At 35.0% G+C, this 19833-nt stretch overlaps 4 protein-coding genes across 7 annotated transcripts; 2 read left to right on the top strand and 2 right to left on the bottom strand.

The window, feature by feature from the left end:
- Nucleotides 1-309: 309 nt before the first annotated feature.
- On the top strand, nt 310-5338 carry LOC128155984 (D-threo-3-hydroxyaspartate dehydratase-like). 2 transcript variants are annotated; one of them, XM_052817926.1, is made up of 9 exons: nt 310-433; nt 525-696; nt 778-915; nt 1944-2083; nt 2248-2428; nt 2556-2677; nt 3238-3430; nt 3832-3937; nt 5150-5338. In XM_052817926.1, exons 1-9 carry the CDS (start codon nt 310-312, stop codon nt 5237-5239), a joined length of 1266 nt encoding a protein of 421 aa, XP_052673886.1. In that variant the 3' UTR covers nt 5240-5338. The 2 variants fall into 2 exon arrangements, with proteins under 2 accessions (XP_052673886.1, XP_052673887.1); XM_052817927.1 differs by having other exon boundaries at nt 346-433; nt 537-696.
- An 8534-nt stretch (nt 5339-13872) lies between these two features.
- Nucleotides 13873-15281, top strand: LOC128156562 (uncharacterized). Its single transcript, XM_052818738.1, has 3 exons — nt 13873-14298; nt 14636-14851; nt 15125-15281. Exons 1-3 carry the CDS (start codon nt 14084-14086, stop codon nt 15279-15281), a joined length of 588 nt encoding a protein of 195 aa, XP_052674698.1. The 5' UTR covers nt 13873-14083.
- LOC128156560 (uncharacterized) lies at nt 14896-17651 on the bottom strand. Its single transcript, XM_052818735.1, has 7 exons — nt 17518-17651; nt 16800-17319; nt 16483-16669; nt 16087-16347; nt 15805-15976; nt 15552-15700; nt 14896-15444 (listed from the first exon to the last, which is right to left on the bottom strand). The coding sequence occupies exons 2-7, from the start codon at nt 17274-17276 to the stop codon at nt 15278-15280; spliced, it is 1413 nt and encodes a 470-aa protein (XP_052674695.1). The 5' UTR covers nt 17277-17319; nt 17518-17651; the 3' UTR covers nt 14896-15277.
- Nucleotides 17514-19550, bottom strand: LOC128156561 (THAP domain-containing protein 10-like). Of its 3 annotated transcripts, XR_008239733.1 has the most exons (5): nt 18748-19545; nt 18307-18417; nt 18056-18176; nt 17873-17948; nt 17592-17731 (listed from the first exon to the last, which is right to left on the bottom strand). XR_008239733.1 is itself a non-coding variant. In XM_052818737.1 (4 exons), the coding sequence occupies exons 1-4, from the start codon at nt 19180-19182 to the stop codon at nt 17514-17516; spliced, it is 885 nt and encodes a 294-aa protein (XP_052674697.1). In that variant the 5' UTR covers nt 19183-19550. The 3 variants fall into 3 exon arrangements, 2 of the variants coding, with proteins under 2 accessions (XP_052674697.1, XP_052674696.1); XM_052818737.1 differs by lacking the exon at nt 17873-17948 and having other exon boundaries at nt 17514-17731; nt 18748-19550; XM_052818736.1 differs by lacking the exon at nt 17592-17731 and having other exon boundaries at nt 17811-17948.
- Nucleotides 19551-19833: the final 283 nt, after the last annotated feature.

Raw genomic sequence — 19833 nt, 5'->3', positions numbered from 1 at the left:
TGTTATTTTCAATGCATCTTCATTAATTTTCTCCAAAATCCAAACTTTTGGGGGGATTCTGCAATTTTCTGATACATTACGGGAATATGTGAGGCATTCTAACTGTCCATGGTGAGGACCTTTCCTAAGACACTGTTAGATTAGATCTGTTCTAACTAAGGAAAGTGTAGTGAAATTAATAGCATTGCTTTGTTATGTAAATGTCAACAATACGGTGTGTCGATGTATCTATTTCGTAAATGTCCGATATGCAATGTCAACCCGTGCACGCACGGGTCAAAGTCTAGTATATACATGTATTAACATAACATGAATTCAAAAAGCAATTGCCACATCGGGCTTCCATATCGAATTGGTACTAATTTGAGTACAGGTAATATTGAAACGCTACAGAGGAATTTGGAAATCATTTCCACCGACCTGAAAAACACAGGTAATACGTTTTCATTTATTTACAGTTAATATACGTGTTAGGAAATTTTGTAACTAATACATAAAGTGTTTGATTGTTTTAATCTTTAAAGACATTAATATAGGTATGACAATGAACCATCCGCCGACACATATTAGTGACCTGCAGACGCCTTGTTTACTTGTGGATATTGACAAGGTCAAAAGGAACTGTTCGCGAATGACCCAGCGATACAAAGAATTGGGTGTAGAACTTCGGCCCCATATGAAAACTCATAAAACAATGTAAGAAATTAAAACGAAGAGCATTTTGCAAATAAAATTTTATTTTCAATTTTGCATCGTGTTTATTAAATATAATTACAGAGAGGGTGCAGATTTGATGACGAATGGAACCCGCAAGAAAATTGTAGTGTCCACCCTGGCAGAGGCCGAGTTTTTTGCTAGTCATGGCTACGACGACATTATCTATGGCAAGCCTGTCAGTGAATCACAGTTGTCAAGGTAGTTCGACTCTACAGTTTGTAATTAGTCCTTTTTTATTGCTAGATACATGTGCACGTACCTATAAGAATTTTATGTGATTGATGTAAATGTAAATTATTTCTCAAACTTACGCTTTCAATTTACTACCCTGTTTTTGGCAATCGTTTATAATATAGTTAACAACATATGGAATGTTACAACTCTTAAATCTAACAATTTTTATCTCTCGGATTAACTTTTTATTCATCTTTAATAATCTATGATATTGAGATACGGTACATGCACATACGACTTTTGTCGAAAAGAAGATAGGGGAATAAGATAACCCAAATGCCTTTTTTGTTTAGTCGTTAAAACATTTTCTTTTTCAATTAAGTATATTTGATATGTTATAATACAAGTTTACAAAAGGAAATTTATTCACTTATTCAGTTAAGAATATTTTAACAAAAGATAATAAAAAATCGAACCCATAACTTAATAACCCTTGTTCTATAAAGTTACCTAATGTCCGGTGCTCTAACAACTGAGCCATTTTAGTCACAACAAAGTTCATTGTTTAAATGCTATATGAGACTATGGCCACGAATTTACGGACTTGTAACATTCTTCTAAAACGTTCAATTGTTTGGATACAAAATGACATTTTGAAAGTATAGTGGGTCATCTCTCCACGTTTTTGTTGATTGAAATCGGTTTGATTACCATCGAACCTTATTGAGACTATGGCAAAAATATGGAGCTCGCACCCTCTCTATAAAAGGAAAGGCATTGAAGTTCTAAAAATGCCACTATTTGGAGGTTTTGATACGCATTCGCTTGTTTAAATCAACCTTTTCCAAATATTTAGCATACTTTAAGGGATACAAAACGTTGTTTTGTTAATATTACATTTTTTTCAATAATTTAGAGAACAATTAATCAGATTTGTTGATATTCTGATTTTGAAGTGTCATATCTCTCCTCATATAGGCATTTTACACGCCTAATTCCCCCAATTTCTTTCAACACTTGACGTCTTACATCATCAAATTTAAACAATACAGATGCAAGAAGCTGCACGAGAAATGTACTCAGTTTCATCTGATGTTTGACAATGAAGAGACGATATCTGCATTAGAAAGAAACCCTCTAGGGAACAAAGCCTGGTCTGTGTTTTTGGAAGTAGACATAGGGGGCAATAGAAGTAAGTGTTTGAACACGAATTGCATCTTATATGAAATTTGGTTGTAATTCAGATATCATTTTTATTAAAGAATTTTGCATTTTAACAAAACAAACATCTTTGTTACAAGAAAAAGCTATTTGTATATTACCATATTTATGTTTTCAAATCTTTCTTTTAATTAGCTGGCGTATTGTGGGACAGCGATCGGGTTGTTGAATTAGCCAGGTTAGCGACGAATGCCAAGAATGTGGATTTTCTGGGTATCTATACACATAACCCGATGTCCTATTCCCTGACGTCTGATAAAGCTGTGAGAAACCAGGCGGAGACAGATACTAAAAGAATTCTCAGTGTCTGTGATAGGTACTGTAAATATAAAGTCAAAGTCAAAAATTATATTTAATTCTTTTCCAAAAAACTGAAAAATATCTCTCTCTCTCTCTCTCTCTCTCTCTCTCTCGTTAATTTTAAATAATTTTAAATATTTAAGAATTCGACAAGCCGGTTTTCAAGTTGTGACTGTGGGCCTCGGGGACACGCCTTGCTGTTCTGTTTCGGACGTCACCATGGCAAAGCTCACCGAAGTACATCCCGGAAATTATATATTTTACGGTACTTAGTCATATCTTTTCTCTTAAGATAAAGTTTGGTGGCCATTTTCCTACCCGGATTTACTTTTTTTAACGAAATGTGTTATTTTGAATATCAGTGAAATGCACTTCTTGTCATATTATGCGACTTTCAAAATAGAAATATCGCATACACACAGCAGACAATCATTGATCTACGAGTTGCTGTCCGTGATTTTCATGTCGTTTTTCTTCCACTGAGCCTGTGTTTTAAAATCTCTTTTCATGATATTAAGTTAATTCATAAGGTGCTGAAAGATCTTCAGTATAGTGCAATCTCTGGTAAAAGGGTCTCAGAATACAGTTGCTTGATTTCTGTTGCCTTTTGATGAAGTAATAAATTTGGAAAAATCAACAACACTGATATGCAGTTATTGATTCTAGTTTATCCTATCTTACTAATGTTTAAAAATGTTGCCTCTAGAGGCGTTCCAAATTTATGAAGTTTCATAATGGTATGAAAATTTATGGATCACCCTGTACTTATCTAATTGTTAAAGTTGAATATTTAGAAACTCGAGATTATATGTACACTCATTGCAGACACCCAGCAATATAGAATTGGCTCCTGTGAGTTCGACGACATCGCAGTCCGGGTGGCTGCACGCGTCATCAGCCATAGACCAGAGACCAATCAGATCGTGTTGGACAGTGGCTTCGTGGCCTTGAGTCACGACGGAACCTACTGCAATCTACCGGACGGCGTCGCTGTGTTCCAGGACCATTCCGAATTGAAGTGAGCAAATAAATTGGTCCGGACTTTCAGTATAATAAAACCATCAACCTCTTATATCAAAACTAGTTGGAAATGACGCTGGTTACAAACAAAATATGCACAGATTACATAGGAACAGCACTAGATTCAGACAAATATTGTAGATTTCAAAGAGCAATGACTGAATAATTATGAAATTATATAAGTTCACGTCTTAATGATGTTTTACACAATCAACCAGTCTTATGTCTTCGTTAAATTGCTCTATGCGTAGCCGAAGGAAAGGTACTCACTCTGTTGATGATAATTCATTTTAAACTTGAACAACGAATCTCTAGATTCATAGAACAGATCTTTGCCCCCATGTTTACAGGTGTATGCTTACAGGTGTATCTGATATGGCAATATTCGTTAACTTTCAGATTGGTAAACATGTCACAGGAACATGGATGTGTCAGTGTCAAGAGTGGTAAAATAGACTGCACTGCGTATCCACTGGGATCTATGCTATTCATCTACCCATACCATGTAAGTTACTTTTATAACGAAATCAATGTCATTAAAAACCAGAATTATTATACGTAAGAGTTATTAAGCCGTTGGACTGCAGACAGACTAGAAATACAAAAGGTTCTTTAGGTTCAAGCATATTAGTTTGCTCCATCTTCTGTTTGGCGATGTTTTCCGAGTTCATCTGTTGTTATTATTTCATCTTTCAATATTAACCCCCCCCCCCCAGTTTTTCAATTATTTGTTAATCTCTTGTAACCATTATCTAAATAAATTATGTAATAAATAACATTTATACCGGTATCATACATTGCTTATTGATATATTATATTTAAATAAAAGGGAGAGAAATTTACATAAATAATTTATTTGTTAATGATTTAATTAACCTTCAGTACCATTCAGAAGTTAATAACACAACACGAAACATGCTATTAAACTCATTGAAAATTATTTTATCAATCTTATCATATCATAATATTTGCATTTCCATTGTTCTTTCCCACTGTAAGCCCATACGGAGGAGCTGCGATTATTTCTCTATAATCGCAATTGCTCTGTCAGTATACTATGACGTCATACAGGTGTAACGTTATATATACTTTTCCATGACGTTATAGATTTAAACCACTATACGATACATCATGTGTTTATCTCCAACTCGATTAAAATTGACGTATTTACATGCAATATTAAAACATGTTTTTGATAACATTTTAAAGGAATTACTGTTATAACATATCATTGATTCTGTTAACAAATCTATGTGAATTATAAAGATACATTACAGTCTGAATGTTTACTTTTGATATAAGGTCTAGGCTAATACAGGGTATTTGCGAGTAGTAAAATGCAAATATAAGTAATAAACAACGATTATTTAGTGAACATGGCGTTATGAATAGCAACTGCTCTGCTGGCATATTTTCCATGATGCGCTAGCGCGCATCATGGAATATACCAACAGAGCAATTGCTATTCATAACGCCATGTTCACTAAATAACGTTGTTTATTTCTTAATTATGTAATTAAAATTGTATTGAAACGCATTCTGATTTTTCAAATATTGTATATTCTTTTAGTGACTTGGAAGTAAGATTCCTTGAAGGTCATCTATATAGCGGACTTTGAACTTGTGACCGTTGCCTTAATTGATTAAATGTTCACAGAATGAATTTATCTCCTGGGTATTAGACCAAATTTGTTTTTAATATATCTTTATAATCCAGGCGTGCGCAACTGCAGCGAATCACCCTGTTTATTACGTTCACTCTGGGGACAGCGTGATTGGTGTTTGGAAACCTGTCAAAGGATGGTGAGAGAGAGCAGCAAAAACACGGGAGAGGGCTATTGTGTATATTTTGTATTGGTGAATAGATATATATTACATTATTTGGATAATAAAGATACAGATCGTGTTTTCTTTGTTGTTATATTATCAGCTGTCAGTGTGTATCCTTAGTTTCGTGTAGCAATATAAAACACAAGTAGATGCGAACTGATTTGATTTTTTTTTTTAAAAACCGCTGTTTCCGAACAAAGTACGATTCATGCTTCGCGATTTTTAAAGCGTAAACTGCCCTATCTCAGTTTATACTCCTATAAATTTGGTAGCTTTTGACTTTATTCCCTATAATATTGTTCGGCGTGCTTCAGTTAATATCAACTAAGTATGTTCTTCCTTTTTTTCTTGAAGAAATCGCGTTCAATATCAAAGACAAGTGAAAAGCTGTCAATGTGACAGCAAAGCGGGTTTTCTTTTATGTGAACTGTATCAGTAATCCATGTCAACCCTGAATTGATAAATTGATAAACACTACCTTCCGTATTCAGTGAAATTGAGTACCCTATATGCAATATTTTGCAAAAAAATGACCAAGTTCAAAACCTCGGGCCCGTTTCACAAAGCTATCTTATGACAAATATCTGTCTTAAGACCAAAATTTGTCATAAGTTTTTATCATAGCTGTTTCACAAAAGTGTCTTAACTTATGATAATCTTAAGATTGTTCAAAATCTTAAGACACTCAGATACTTCTCTTAAGTCAGTTTTAAACATGGCGGCGGCCTATGTTTTGATAAGAAATAGGCAACCTAAAAGGCGTGATCGTGTATTCAGGGACAGAATCAACCCATTAGATTATATGGACGGTTGTGACATCTTAGAGAAGTTCCGTTTGCCACGACATGTTATCTCTGACTTATGTAATGAGCTTAATGATCGTTAAAAGCACCCAACCAAAAGATCACATATGCCCTCATCATTGCAAGTCATGGTTGCGCTTCGCTTTTATGCAAGTGGAAGTTTTCAAGCTGTATGTGCAGATCTTTATGGTATAAGTAAAGCAAGTTTGTCCAGAATTGTTTACGTTGCCTAGTCCTGTCTACATTAAATTTCCTTCTACTGACAGAGATATAAACAATACTATACTGGACTTCGCTCATATGCTAGTATGTAATTTCCCAAATATGATAATAGACGGAACACATATTCCTATTCAGGCACCTTCAACTCATGAGTATTTGTTTGTTAACAGAAAAAAAAACTTTCATTCAATAAATGTGATGGCAGTTTTCAATTCCAATTTGAAATTTTTGAATTTGGTAGCAAAGTGGCCTGGATCATCTCATGACGCATTTGTGTTCTCAGATTCTGTTTTGTGTCAAATGTTTAATTTGAGAATGGCAACATTAACAGAGGTTGTCTAGTTGGTGACAGTGCGTACCCGTTAAAGAATCACTTACTAACACCCGTCTTGAACCCAAGCAACCCCCATGAGGAGGCATACAATGATGCCAACACTAAAACCAGGGCCCCCATTGAGCGAGCGTTTGGTGTCCTTAAAATGAGGTTCCGATGCATCGATCGCTCCGGAGGGACCCTACTTTTCCGGCCAGCGAAAGTTTGTAAAATCGTGACTGCTTGTGTGGTGCTACATAACATTTGCATAAAAAAACAACGTTCATGTGCCCCGAAACATAAATAATTATCGTGTTTTTCAACAACCAGACAATGTTATATACCAAGGAGTAAACAATGACTGTGCTGAGATTCTGAGAACTAAGTAATTGCCATCTTTCCTTTGAATATTGTGTTCATTCAAATTTTATTAAAATTTCAAAATTGTTTCTTTTGCTTTATATACGGGTAATGATAAAGTAATAGTAATTTAAAGATATTTCATCATTTTAGTGCGAGACATGCATTTGTATACAGGTATTTAGGAGGCCAAATGGTCAGTAAATTACAATTTTGAATTACTATAGAAAAAATTAAGATTGTATGGTTTCAAAATTATCATTTTATATTTTTATAGATTTATCTTTCAAACATTCAGCCTCCTTAATAATCATCGATCAATAAAAGAACACTATTTTCTTCACTGGTTCAAGTTGTTTTTATTGTTCTTATCAAAAGAAAGTACAAAAATATACGATACATTATAAAGTATCCAGTAATGTTATTAACTATATATTTATACTGCAGATTTCGTAAATAAATTCTTTACTTTACAATTTACTGATTGAATTTTACGCAATCGCTCCTATAATAATTATCTTAAGATTATTTTAAGATAATTTAAAGTTATGACAGCTTTGTGAAACAGCTATGTCATATCTTATGATAATCATAAGTCAAATCTTATGACAATCTTAAGACATGTCTTATGATAAATCTTATGACAGCTTTGTGAAACGGGCCCCTGGTATTTTTTTTTTCATAAATTATCAGAAATAAAATCCTAGCAATATGCACACCTCTGATATATGTACAATTGATCTGCAAAAGATCAAAAATCTTCCTATCTTGAAAACTGTAGGAGGCGTTATCCATACAATGAGGGTACCCTTTTGGCAGCCGCCCGTCCGCCATTTTCACCATTTTGATAACCAGGCTGAAGCTAGCAGCCACTAACAGCAGCCACTAAGCCCGTAGAAGCTAGCAGCCAATAAGGAAATTCATCAAACTGAGGATACTCGAACAGAAAGTTATATTTTACTTAATTATCGACATAATTTAATTAATATCAAAATGATTAATGCTCAATGATTTGTACGAGCATTGACGACTTCCGAAGCAGTAAAGCTCGCCTGGATAAGAGTTATAAATGCGTCTTTGTTGGATAGAAATGAAATACGTCTATACGGGTCATAGGATATGAAAATAATGTTATCCTAAGTGTAGTCTTATTGATACAAATACATATGCAAACGTATTATGATATAAAAAACATGATAATTTAAAGTAAATTAAAAGGCATAAAACGATACAAAAACAATAAAAACCCAAAGCCAATCCAGTGTGGCAAGATAATTTGCTCACATCGAAGCTGAACATCCTCTGGGTTTTTCACTCCCCAGAAACAACTTACATCAAATCGAAAATTAAAAAGACATCGTATTATTACGAATATGAGACAATAGAACAACAAGCATTGTAATTTTATTCTCATAAAAATAATTATCATATGTCGCAGTCAAAAACAGCGAAAATCATCAGGTCAAATTGGGATTATTTAGTCTCAGCCATGTTTTGACGTGAACCTTCGAAGAATACAACAATGATAATGAAAAGGGTCGGTTAAGCTCACCCGAACTTTGTCACATTTTAGCATTTCACAATGATATAGGGGTGAAAGGCGGGCCATTATCTCTTTTATCTTTGAAGTGTGCATCAAACGGATACCAGGGCAGTGTATGGGACCTATGGGGCTATTATTTCCCGGTCTCAAATTTGGGCTGTGGGATACCACCAAGTGGCTCCCAGGGGTTATGGATCAGTTCAGGGGTTTATATCTCACTTGAGATTGACCACACACAAGAACTTGGAAACACTGGGATTAGGTAAAGGACCTCAGGAGGTATTCATAATAAGCGTTAGAGGGCACCTACGACCCATATCATATATTCATTATAACAAATACCTCCTGGTATTCGTTTGGTGCACACTTCAAAGATAGAGTAGATAATGAACCCCTTTTCACCCCTATATCACTGTAAAATGCTAAACACTGCTAAGTCCGGGGGATCTAAACCGACCCAATAGCATTTTATCAGTGCAAAAAGGTCAAATTATCAATAAGGCGAAGAAATAAAAAAACAAAAACATTTTCCTTTATGATAATTTTGATTTTATTTATTCTAAATAGTATAAATTTGTATTTGATACCATGGTTCATTCCGATAATAAAATAAAGAGGAAAAAGCGATTTATGTGCAATCTGCACTTTCAGTGCAGAAAGGTCATATTAAATACACCGTAGCGCCAAAAAAAACAGCATATAGACCCCAAAATTTTGTCTTGAATTTTGGTTAAGCTATGTTTGTAGTTTTTAGCTCACCTGAACCGAAGGTTCAAGTGAGCTTTTCTGATCACCCGTTGTCCGTCGTCCGTCCGTCCGTCCGTCCGTCCGTCTGTCCGTCCGTCTGTAAACTTTTCACATTTTCAACTTCTTCTCAAAAACCACTGGGCCAAATTTAACCAAATTTGGTACAAAGCATCCTTATGGAAAGGGGATTATAAATTGTTAAAATAAAGGGCACAGCCCTTTTCAAAAGGGAGATAATTGCGAAACAGTAAGTATAGGGTGCATGTCTTTAAAAATCTTCTTCTCAAGAACCACTGCACCAGAAATGCCAATATTTACACAAAAGCTTGCATATATAGTGAAGATTCTAAATTGTAAAAATCGTGACCCTCGGACCAAAACTGGGGCCCCAGGCGGGGTTCAAAGTTTAACATAGAAATACATAGGAGAATGTTTAAAAAATCTTCTTTTCAAGAACCACTGCATCAGAAATGCCAATATTTACAAAAAAGCTTGTATATATAGTGAAGATTTTAAATTGTAAAAATCGTGACTCTCGGACCAAAACTGGGGCCCCAGTCGGGGTTCAAAAATTAACATAGAAATACATAGGAAAATGTTTAAAAAATCTTCTTCTCAAGAACCACTGCACCAGAAATGCCAATATTTACACAAAAGCTTGTATATATAGTGAAGAATCTAAATTGTAGAAATCGTGACCCTCGGACCAAAACTGGGGCCCCAGGCGGGGTTCAAAGTTTAACATAGAACTACATATGAAAAATGTTTAAAAATTTTCTTCTCAAGAACCACTTCACCAAAAATGCCAATACATACACAAAAGGTTGTATATATAGTGAAGATTGTAAAAATCGTGACCCCCGAACAAAAAGTGGGACCCAGTAGGGGTTTAGATTTTAACATATATAGGAAAATGTTTTAAAATCTTCTTCTCAAGAACTATAGTGCAACTGTTTGGGATATTACTATGCATACATGTACATCCTTAAATAATGTAGATTCAAAAAATTGTAACTCCCGGACAATTTGATGGGCACCAAGAGGGGTTCAAAATTTAAACATTTTAAAAAACATAAAGGAAAAGTTTAAAAATTTTCTTCTCAAGAACTACAATGTTTTAGTTTGTGGAATTTCTATGCATGCATCCTTCGCTTATGTAGATTCCTAATTGGTAAAATCGTGACCCCCGGACCAATACTGGGGCCCCAAGATGGGGTCAAAGTTTATCATAGAAATATAAAGTAACATGTTAAAAAATCTTCTTCTCGAGAACTACAATGCTTCAATTTGTGAAATTACTATCATGCATACAACCTTGGATAATGAAGGTTCGACAGTTTTAAAATAGTGACACCTGGGCTATTACTAGGGACCCAAGATGGGTTAAAAGTTAAATGTAGAAGTACCGGTACATATGGAAAATGTTTAAAAATCTTCTTTTCGAGAACTACAATGCATCAATTTGTCAGATAACTACGTAAGCACCCTCAAATAGTGTAGATTCGAAATTATAAAAGCCGTGACCTCAATCTAATACTGGGGCCCCAAGAGGTGTTCAAAGTTTAGCATAGAAATATAGAGGGAAAATGTTGAGAAATCTTTTTCTAGGGAACTATAATGCTTCAGCTTGTGAGATAACTATGCAAGAATCCTTAAATAATGTAGATTCCAAATAATTAAAACTTTAGCACTGGACTAATACTGTGGCCCCAAGAGGGGTTCAAAGTTTAACATAGAAAGATATATTGAAAATGTTTTTAAAAAGTTTTTCTCGAGAACTATAATGCTACAGTTTGTGAGATTACTATGCAAGGATCCTCAAATTGTGTAAACTCTCATGTAGTGGAACCAAGAGTTATCTTTCTTGATGTTCTGTACAGTCTGAGAGTTATTCCTCTTGAAGTGGAACTCTTCTACGTTCAGTTTTTCAGGTTGTGTACGTGCGGTCCCACCGCAGTGCTACACATTTTCATTCCTATGTTACTATTTATGTTGTTCAAGCCAACCATAAACCTCGGACCATAACTGGGTCCCCAGAAAGGGGTTCAATGTTTAAAATAGAAAAAGCATATGCTACGAAATGTAATGTTCCAAGGAACTGCTGTTCAGGTGAGCGATGTGGCCCATGGGCCTCTTGTTTTAAAAATACTTTAGAAAAAAACTTTAAGACTTTTGATCGCAGGATCCAACGTCCTTAAGAAATTGCAAAAATATCTTGCTACCTTCATGAAGGCCAAATGAAGCAACGAAGAAAAGCATTTTACTGATTACATATACATATATCTGAATTTTTTGTAAAAAGTTAAGTAAATATACGTAAATTATCATTTTTGTTAATCAGAACGTGTCCCAGAAGGAACGTCCAGTTTTCCATATGTGAAGGTTAATATCTTGGTTACTACAAACCTTCTTGAAAATCTGGGGTCATCCCTTGCAAGTCGGTGCACGTGAAGATCGTAGCTTTAGTATTGGTCGATCAAAAAAAAATCTACCCAACGCCAACACAAAGAGTACAACAAACTGAAGGAACCATGTAAAATGATTTATTAAAGCTACTTGAATTAAAGTTGATAAAACCAACGCATTTGAAAGCAGTTTTTAAAAGTGAAAAGAATGAGTATGAGGGGACTTACAAGCGTACAGGTCGTCTTACTCGATTGTGTATATTCTGTGTGAATTACAATCAGTTTTCTTAACAGATACAAAAAATACATAGTGAGTCTAAATGCATTAATATATTTTGTACAAACAAAATATCCATATCCATATATATACATTTTTGACGAAATTTGGGAATGGGAGAATATACTAGCGCATGCCTAGTATTTATGGATCTTTGATTGTCAGGTTTGAACTACGCATATAACTGAAATTAATATCAGGATGTACCGAGTCTCAGACACTTGAAAGTCTTCTATATGTCGTTATTTATGCCATGCAATATTGGTTTTATCAGTTCTTTATTTTTATCTAATACGCAGAAGGTGGAGTACAATACGTCGACAGATTGTATATTTGAGCTTTAATTTGATGGACAAAATTGATATTCTTCAAGTTTCCTGTAATCTCTTAAGCATATTCTGGCGTATATTTACATCATATACAAACCTTCACGACATTTCTTCTGTAATTTGATCTGCTTTCTGCGTCATCAGGAAAATAATTCTAGAAAAGTGTAATATAAAATAAACGATCCAGTAATATGTATATAACGACCAAGTTCTTTGACAAATGGGTGTCGTGGGTCACGAAAACAGAAAGGGTATAATTTTTTTAACATAACCACCGTTACGTGAACCTAGAGGAATTGACAAATGCTTTTTTCTTCATCATTAATTCATTGAATACATGCACATATATAGTCACAACTCGGGCATGAATTCGCAATACTCTGTCTAAAATTTCATCAGTGTTGCTGCAGCCCGCTTTAAATACACAGTTCGAACTATTCACAGTTTAGTAGGTGTCATCAGTGTTCACTCTCGTTTTGGAAATCATTAGAATCATGGTTGATTTTTTTCAATTATTCATTGTATTACTGGGAGCAAAATCGTTGGATCCTATTGATTGAGAAAATGATGTCTGGATGCTGTAAAATAATTCAAGTTTTTACTTTCACTCCGAAGAGAGTTATAAACACCTAAAGAAGTTCATATATAGATTCCTCTTTTTCCTCGAATCAACTCTAATATTTTATTTTCATCTTCTTGTTAAACTGAATATTCTTACCTCTGATCAATGGCTCTTTTCTGTACTATTTAAACATGAAATGCTATCTTTGGTGATTCAAGCGGGATTTGAAGGTGGTGACTTTGCAGAAAAAATTACATAACTCGCTGACGCTAGAATTTCAACGTTTGTTGTCAACTTTGGCATTAAAATAATTGATCTTCTAACTTTAAACCTCCTGAGAATTATGCAATATCGATGTAAATCAGAGTTATGTTTTGAAAGATACTATTCGACTTTTGTTTTTCTCATACAGGACCGAAATCCGATATTTATCTGTTGGATCCGTTGATATCTTCCTTTTACTGGTTTTAATCTATTAATTACATAATTTTCATTTGGGTTAGATATTAGTTTTCATGACTGAGAGAAATGCCCTACAAAAAAATGCGCTACTATATATTAATCGAATACGGAAAATTTACATATAGCATGTTTTTATTTTTGAATAATGTATCATCGATTTCATAAATGATAACATTATAAATCCTTAATTAACAGAAGGCATATTTTTAAATAAAATTCAATATTTCTTATCTTGTTCAAGAAATTCCTACATTAAATCAATATTTGTTTGGTTTTTTAAATCACATGATTTATAGTTGGTAAGCTGTTTTGACATCCAAAATATTGTTGTGGAGGATTTCTGCACGTGTATTGTAAATAATTAACGAGCACATCAGCAATGCCATAACAAAGGTTCATCTATAATTTCTATCTTTTTCTGGCGATGTTTTTTGTATCTAAATACTCCAGTGGTCAATGTTTATACATGTATGATATTGTATGTAAAGCTACATGTAACAAGCATCCTTCTTTCTCTACCTATACCTGAATATCATATATATAAAATTATCCATATATATTGTCTTTTCGCCTAAGCAAAATATTAAAGGGTATATGCAATGCAAACTCGTTTTTTTATATTTTGTTACACTCAAAGAGATAAGACGATAGAAAAAAACCGCATCGAAATCCGTTCGATATTAACGGAGTTACAGCGCTTCAAATTCGTCTATTTATACCTGAACCGGAAATCCAATTAAGCCAAATACGAAACACTCGATATAGTGGCTCTGCTTGTGTGACGTCACAACGAGGACGATGGCGGCGAATACAAGTCAACACAGCGACGAAAGCAGCGAGAGTTTAGACCTTATGATGGAAGCCGGGTCGTCCAGTTTCGAAGAAATGGAAGACAATGTACCCCTAGGCACACAGCCTTATCTGTTTGAACCTGAGGCCAGCTCGGATGAAGAAATTAACCAGCAATCTTCCCCAGAGTCAACCGACGAAGACCGACTGGGAAACACCGATTGGTATGTGTTTAAAAACCCCGTTGCGCATATATTTTGCCAATAAATCATTCTTTTAATCATATACAATATTTTTTAATTAAATATTTATCAGTTTCTTTCTTCATAACGTTGGTATGTACATATCCAATTGCATTTATACAAATATTTTCAAAATGGCTTCTTGCTAACTTCGTCATTAATTACCAACAATTTAGCCTTTACAATCGGAAGCGGTAATTATCTTGATAATAAGATAGGGTAACTCATCCAGATTATGTTGAGCCCTCAATTGGCAAACATCTTTAATTGTAATTAAATGTACATGTTATTCTCATTAATGTGGATACAACTATTATAGGTGCTCATGTGGTTACTGCCCTCCAATGTCAACCATTGAGGAGTCAGTGTGCTGTCATGAGATCCCTCAAGTCATGACAGTTTTGGAGGAGGATCCTGGAAAGCCATGCATCATAGAGCACAATGGCTTTGAACCTGTGTGTCTGCACCCTTCCAGTCTGCGTACGGCGTACTACAACTACAGACAGCATTATGACAACTTGCCAGAATCCAACCAGTATGTATACTTATTTGGTAGAAAATGTATAACATAAAACTCAGTAGCTTTATGAAAACAATTTAATTAGATACATTTATGAATGTAGCAATAGTAACATGTTATATCTTCCACGATTATAACTATTCATTAATATATATAACAGTATTTCATCTTTATTTCTCAGTAAGAGAAAATCAAAAATCATTTGAAAAAAAACAAACTACTCTGCAATAAGTAACAATGATATCAGAAAAGCATTGATGAATATTTAAACATAAAAAACATTTTCAGGCGCATGCGGTACATCGGGTACAGACAGCTTGCCAGATGGTGTTGGGGATGGTTGGGGAAGCATGTTCGCGTACCACTTCCTGCCTGTGCTGTCCAAAAGATCCGCAACACATATCCGGCAGAAGACGGTGTATACCAGGGATTCAACATGGCTTAATTCCTTCTGTAACGTGTGAGCATCTGATCTACTGCATCTTCTTTCTCTGGATGTAAGAACTGTTCACAAAGTGGTGGTGGAGCCTCTCCAACGTCATCACAGTGTGGCATCTTGGTGTCCCTGGCCCGGCTTTTTGCAGCGTCCATGAGGACAGCAACATAATCTGAATTTTGAAATGATAAGTTGATTTACTCTGACTGAATAAATTACCATTGTAACATGTATGTGCATATCTGTGATATCATGATAAGTTATATTAATTAAATTTACCATAAGTACTCCGAGTCTTGACTTTCTTTACGGTGAATTCCCCCTTCTTTTGCTTGGGAAACACAATGCTGTATTGCAGATTCCCTTCTCTGGTGGCTGCCTGGGCCTTTTCCGAGTTTTCATTATAATGAAGAGCTGCTAGTGTTAGGCTACAATAAACATAAAGCCAGTTTACATGAATATAAATCAACTAATTTTCTTGAAAAAAGGAAATATTAACAAATGTTTATAAAAGTGCAAAAAATTTACATACCGACTCTGCATTCCAAAGTATGAAAACTTGTACATCTTTGGGGCGAACTGGTTTATGATGGAGTGGTACGCTTCTAAACTTGATGTTTGAAATGATGGTGAAAGCATTGGGATATCTCTCTTCATTTGTCGGCTGTTCACTATAAGTTCCAACTTTTCCATCACCTTTGTTCCTGAAATAAAATATTGATTAGCTTTGTTTAGCTTAATTCAGAGTGAAATTTTTTCGTGACAAGTGAATAGTAAGATTAAAAGTAAATACAAACAAATGAGTTGATCTAACCTGGTCTAAGCCATCTTTTTCGCCTAGTAGTTGGGTCTAGATCCCCATGTTCACACTGCTGAAACTGTTCCCCATGACCATCATGTATGTTCTGGATGTGGTTTGTTATGCTTGTCCACTTTTCCCATTTCAACTCATCATCTTCATCTTCTTGTGTGGAGGAAGGCACCCAGTACAAATGGTTGACTAAACTCTTGATCCAGTCCCTCAGGTCCTCGCACTCCTTTTCTTTACTGAGAGCCAGGAGCTTCTTTTTCAAACCTGACAAATATTCATAGAAAAAATTATAAAACCTGTATATTTTCTATGACAATCAATAGATGAGTAATACTCTTCAATTAATAGATGTAAAAAATTAATTTTAGGATGAATGGTATTTTTTTTTTTTTTGGTTACCTTTGGCAACGTGCCAGACATCAATATTGTGAGTTGTCTCGGGCAAGTTTTCCCGCAGCCACTTGGCAACCTGGAGATGTCTGTCAGTGACGATTTGGCCAATTGGAACTCCATTCTGCTCAAAGTAATTGATTCCTCTAATCAGTCCTTCCTTCTCCATGTTGCAACTTCCATGAACCTCATTACTCTAATAAAAAGATACAATTGCTTGAATACTCCGAACAAATATTTTAGTTTCAACTCTAAAATTGCAGAGTAAGCACTTATTTAAGAGTAGGTTCCATATCTTATAAAGCTATTCTTTCATTGCTTTTTACCTGTATGAGCTGCAGATCCACCACCATGTTCTTTTCAAGATCCATTAGGGTGTAACTTCCGAATTTTGCACAATGGCCAGGTGTGTCTGCCCTTCCATCACCACCAAGATGAACATGTCGACCTGAATTCTGTGCTTCTTGCATGTACGATGCTTGCTGGTCTCTCCACACCTCAATCACTACTGGATGTAGATAACACTGTTGGTGATACATGAATGTTCTGTAGGAAATGGACGCCATGTTCAGAAATTGGAACATCCGGGTTGCTTTGCTTGGTAAAGATCCCGAGAACAGCAATGCACACGACAGTTCAAAATTTCCAGCAGGAATGCTACCAATGAAGGGTTGACTGCTCCAAGTTCTCTGGAATGCGCAAAATCCACAATCCTGGGTGATAGTGATGAATGATCCCTTTATCTGCTGAATTTCCCCATATGTTGGCTGTGCACATGATGGACAATTTCCAAATAGGTCCATGAGCTGACCTTCATAAACAAGAAACTTTCTTTCACGATCATTCCTATGAAAAAAAAGTCATTCTTATTACACAGTATAAACAATTTGCATGGAATAAAAAAAACCAAATATGTACCACACAATCTCTTTTTCTAGCCTGAGATTAATTTTTTTTACATGATATTTCAATGTTACCATTCCTTTATTAGAAATTTTTTAAAAATAAGCATTCATAAAATCAAAAAAAAGAGAGAAAGATTACCCTAGATCACTTCCGTCAGTGTCATCAGACTCGATGGACTGGAAGGATTCATCAGGATCTTCTACCTCATCCTGGATGCTGTCAGTTTCCTCAGTGGCAAACGACTCGTCGAGTGTTGGAACATTTATGGGTTGTGCTCCTAAAGGAGGGGCTGGTAGTAGATTACAACTTATTCCTATTTCTCTCGTTGTCACCTTTTCAACAGCTTGTACCCCTAGAAAAGTCAGAGAAAATTCAGATTTTTTTTTTGCTTACCCATGAACATAAAATTTATATAACTGAATACACACAACATGTTTTAGGAGAAAGAGAGAAAGAAAGAGAGGGAGAGAGAAAGAAATCATTTTGAAAATACTAAGTCAATAGTGGTTTCCATCTATTCCACTGGGTATCAAACTTCAGAGAAATTGTTTTTCATTATTAAATAAGATCTGGAAATTTTAAACAAAGGAAAAACAATTTATCAGATAAAATAAGATGACACATGTCAAAATATCATGTAATAAAATTCTACTTTAAAATCTAGAAATTAACATACCTTTATCACAAGTCTTCCACTTTGTCTGAGTGAAAAGTGATCTTCTCTGGGGTTTTGGCATAGAAAGTTGAGACCCGACAGATCTGGTCTCCTTCTTGGGGGGAGTTGGGGTATCTGCAACCTAAAATCAAACGAAGAAAAATTAGTGATCATTTCTTTGTCTCTTGGTTTAATAAAGCTATTTTAATTTCATATTTTCATTATTAGACAATAAAAATTATGTTTTATTATTTCTAAAACAAAATATATACCTGGTCTATAATCTGAGACAAAAAGTTTTCTGCACTTCCATCAGTCTGCAAAGGATCCTCATTAGACTCTGCAAGAGCACTCTCCTTCTGCATCTCGAAGTCCAGCAAAATCTGAAGTCACATAAAAAGTGTTCAAAAATCAAGTTGTATATAATTAAGAAATTATCTTAAAATCAATTTTAAGAATGAAGATAACCAGTCATAAAAATGAAAAAAAAACCTATGTAATGACTGAATTCACAATGACTGAATGAGGAAATCGTTATTTTACTGTCTATGAAAGACAATATTGAGCTATCTATAAAGTCTGAATTCACGTGTAAAATATTATTTCATAAATTAATATAATGAAGAAATAACGTAAAAGATATATTATAATCAATATTATAAGTTGTGGTCACTATATAAAAAAAGAAAATAAAACTAAATTAGTAAATATACCCGCTGAGATTCCCTCTTGAGAAAAGCTCTCCTTGGCTTCTTGGGTGTGCTGGTCAGGATTGCAGGGGATATGTCGTCTTCAGCCCTACGTTTTCCCAATACAGGTGTTTCATCTCCATGGGGACGTTTAGTCTGTATAGTTGGAACAGCGTCTCTTTCCAACTCTTTCCGCTGGACGGGAACTCCAACCGACTCCATTAGGCGATACTTGGCTGGGTAAGAATCCTCCGTGAAATGGGCAGAACAAAGCACAGATGCTTTCGTAGGACCGTTCCAATTTTTCCGGGAGTTGTGCACAAAGGCCGTCCACTGTCGAAGAATAGCAGGACGATCGAATGGAAACTGATGTAAGCTCACACCATCGGATTTTCTTCTGCTACAGCCTCCAGCAACACACATCCTTCGTCCTTTGCCGCCAGAATTTACTCCATCCATGATGGCAAAATGTTCATAAACACTGTCTAAACTAATAATCTAAAGCTACGTACTATATCTACAAACTGTCGTATATCCTTAGTGTCCACATATTTACACAAAAAAGCACCACAATACACGTAAAGACGATAAAATCACAGCGCTTTCTCTCACTGTTTACCGTTATTCAAAACATGGCTGTCCTCGTTGTGACGTCACAGCCTGTGTATACAAAAAAGCGCGCGTTTCAGTAAACCGTTCAGGTAAGAATTCGGGTTTTATCGGAATATCTCCGTTATTACTCGGCCGATTTCGATGAAATTTTCGGAACATGCTCAGTTTAATTAGATCTTTCTATTGTAGTAAAAATCGTTTGACATTGCATATACCCTTTAAACTATCATTACAATTAAACCTTGAACTGGTCTAATTCATTCGTAAATACCACAAAAAATTACGAAAGCCGAGAAGGATCATTCGAGATTCGAGATTCGAAATACGAGATTCGAAATACGAGATTCGAGATTCGAAATTCGAGATTCAATATCTAAATTAACCAATCAAATCAAGGATCTGAAAATATGTATCCTAGCGACATCAAACTGTTCTAAATAAAAATCATACGTACATGCTCTAATATACAAATAAATGCTTTGTTCACTTCTCCCTACC

This window comes from Crassostrea angulata, chromosome 7 (genome assembly GCF_025612915.1).
Source record: "Crassostrea angulata isolate pt1a10 chromosome 7, ASM2561291v2, whole genome shotgun sequence".
In the NCBI taxonomy this organism is placed as follows: Eukaryota; Metazoa; Mollusca; class Bivalvia; order Ostreida; family Ostreidae; genus Magallana; species Magallana angulata.
This window is presented reverse-complemented; position numbering and strand designations above follow the sequence as displayed.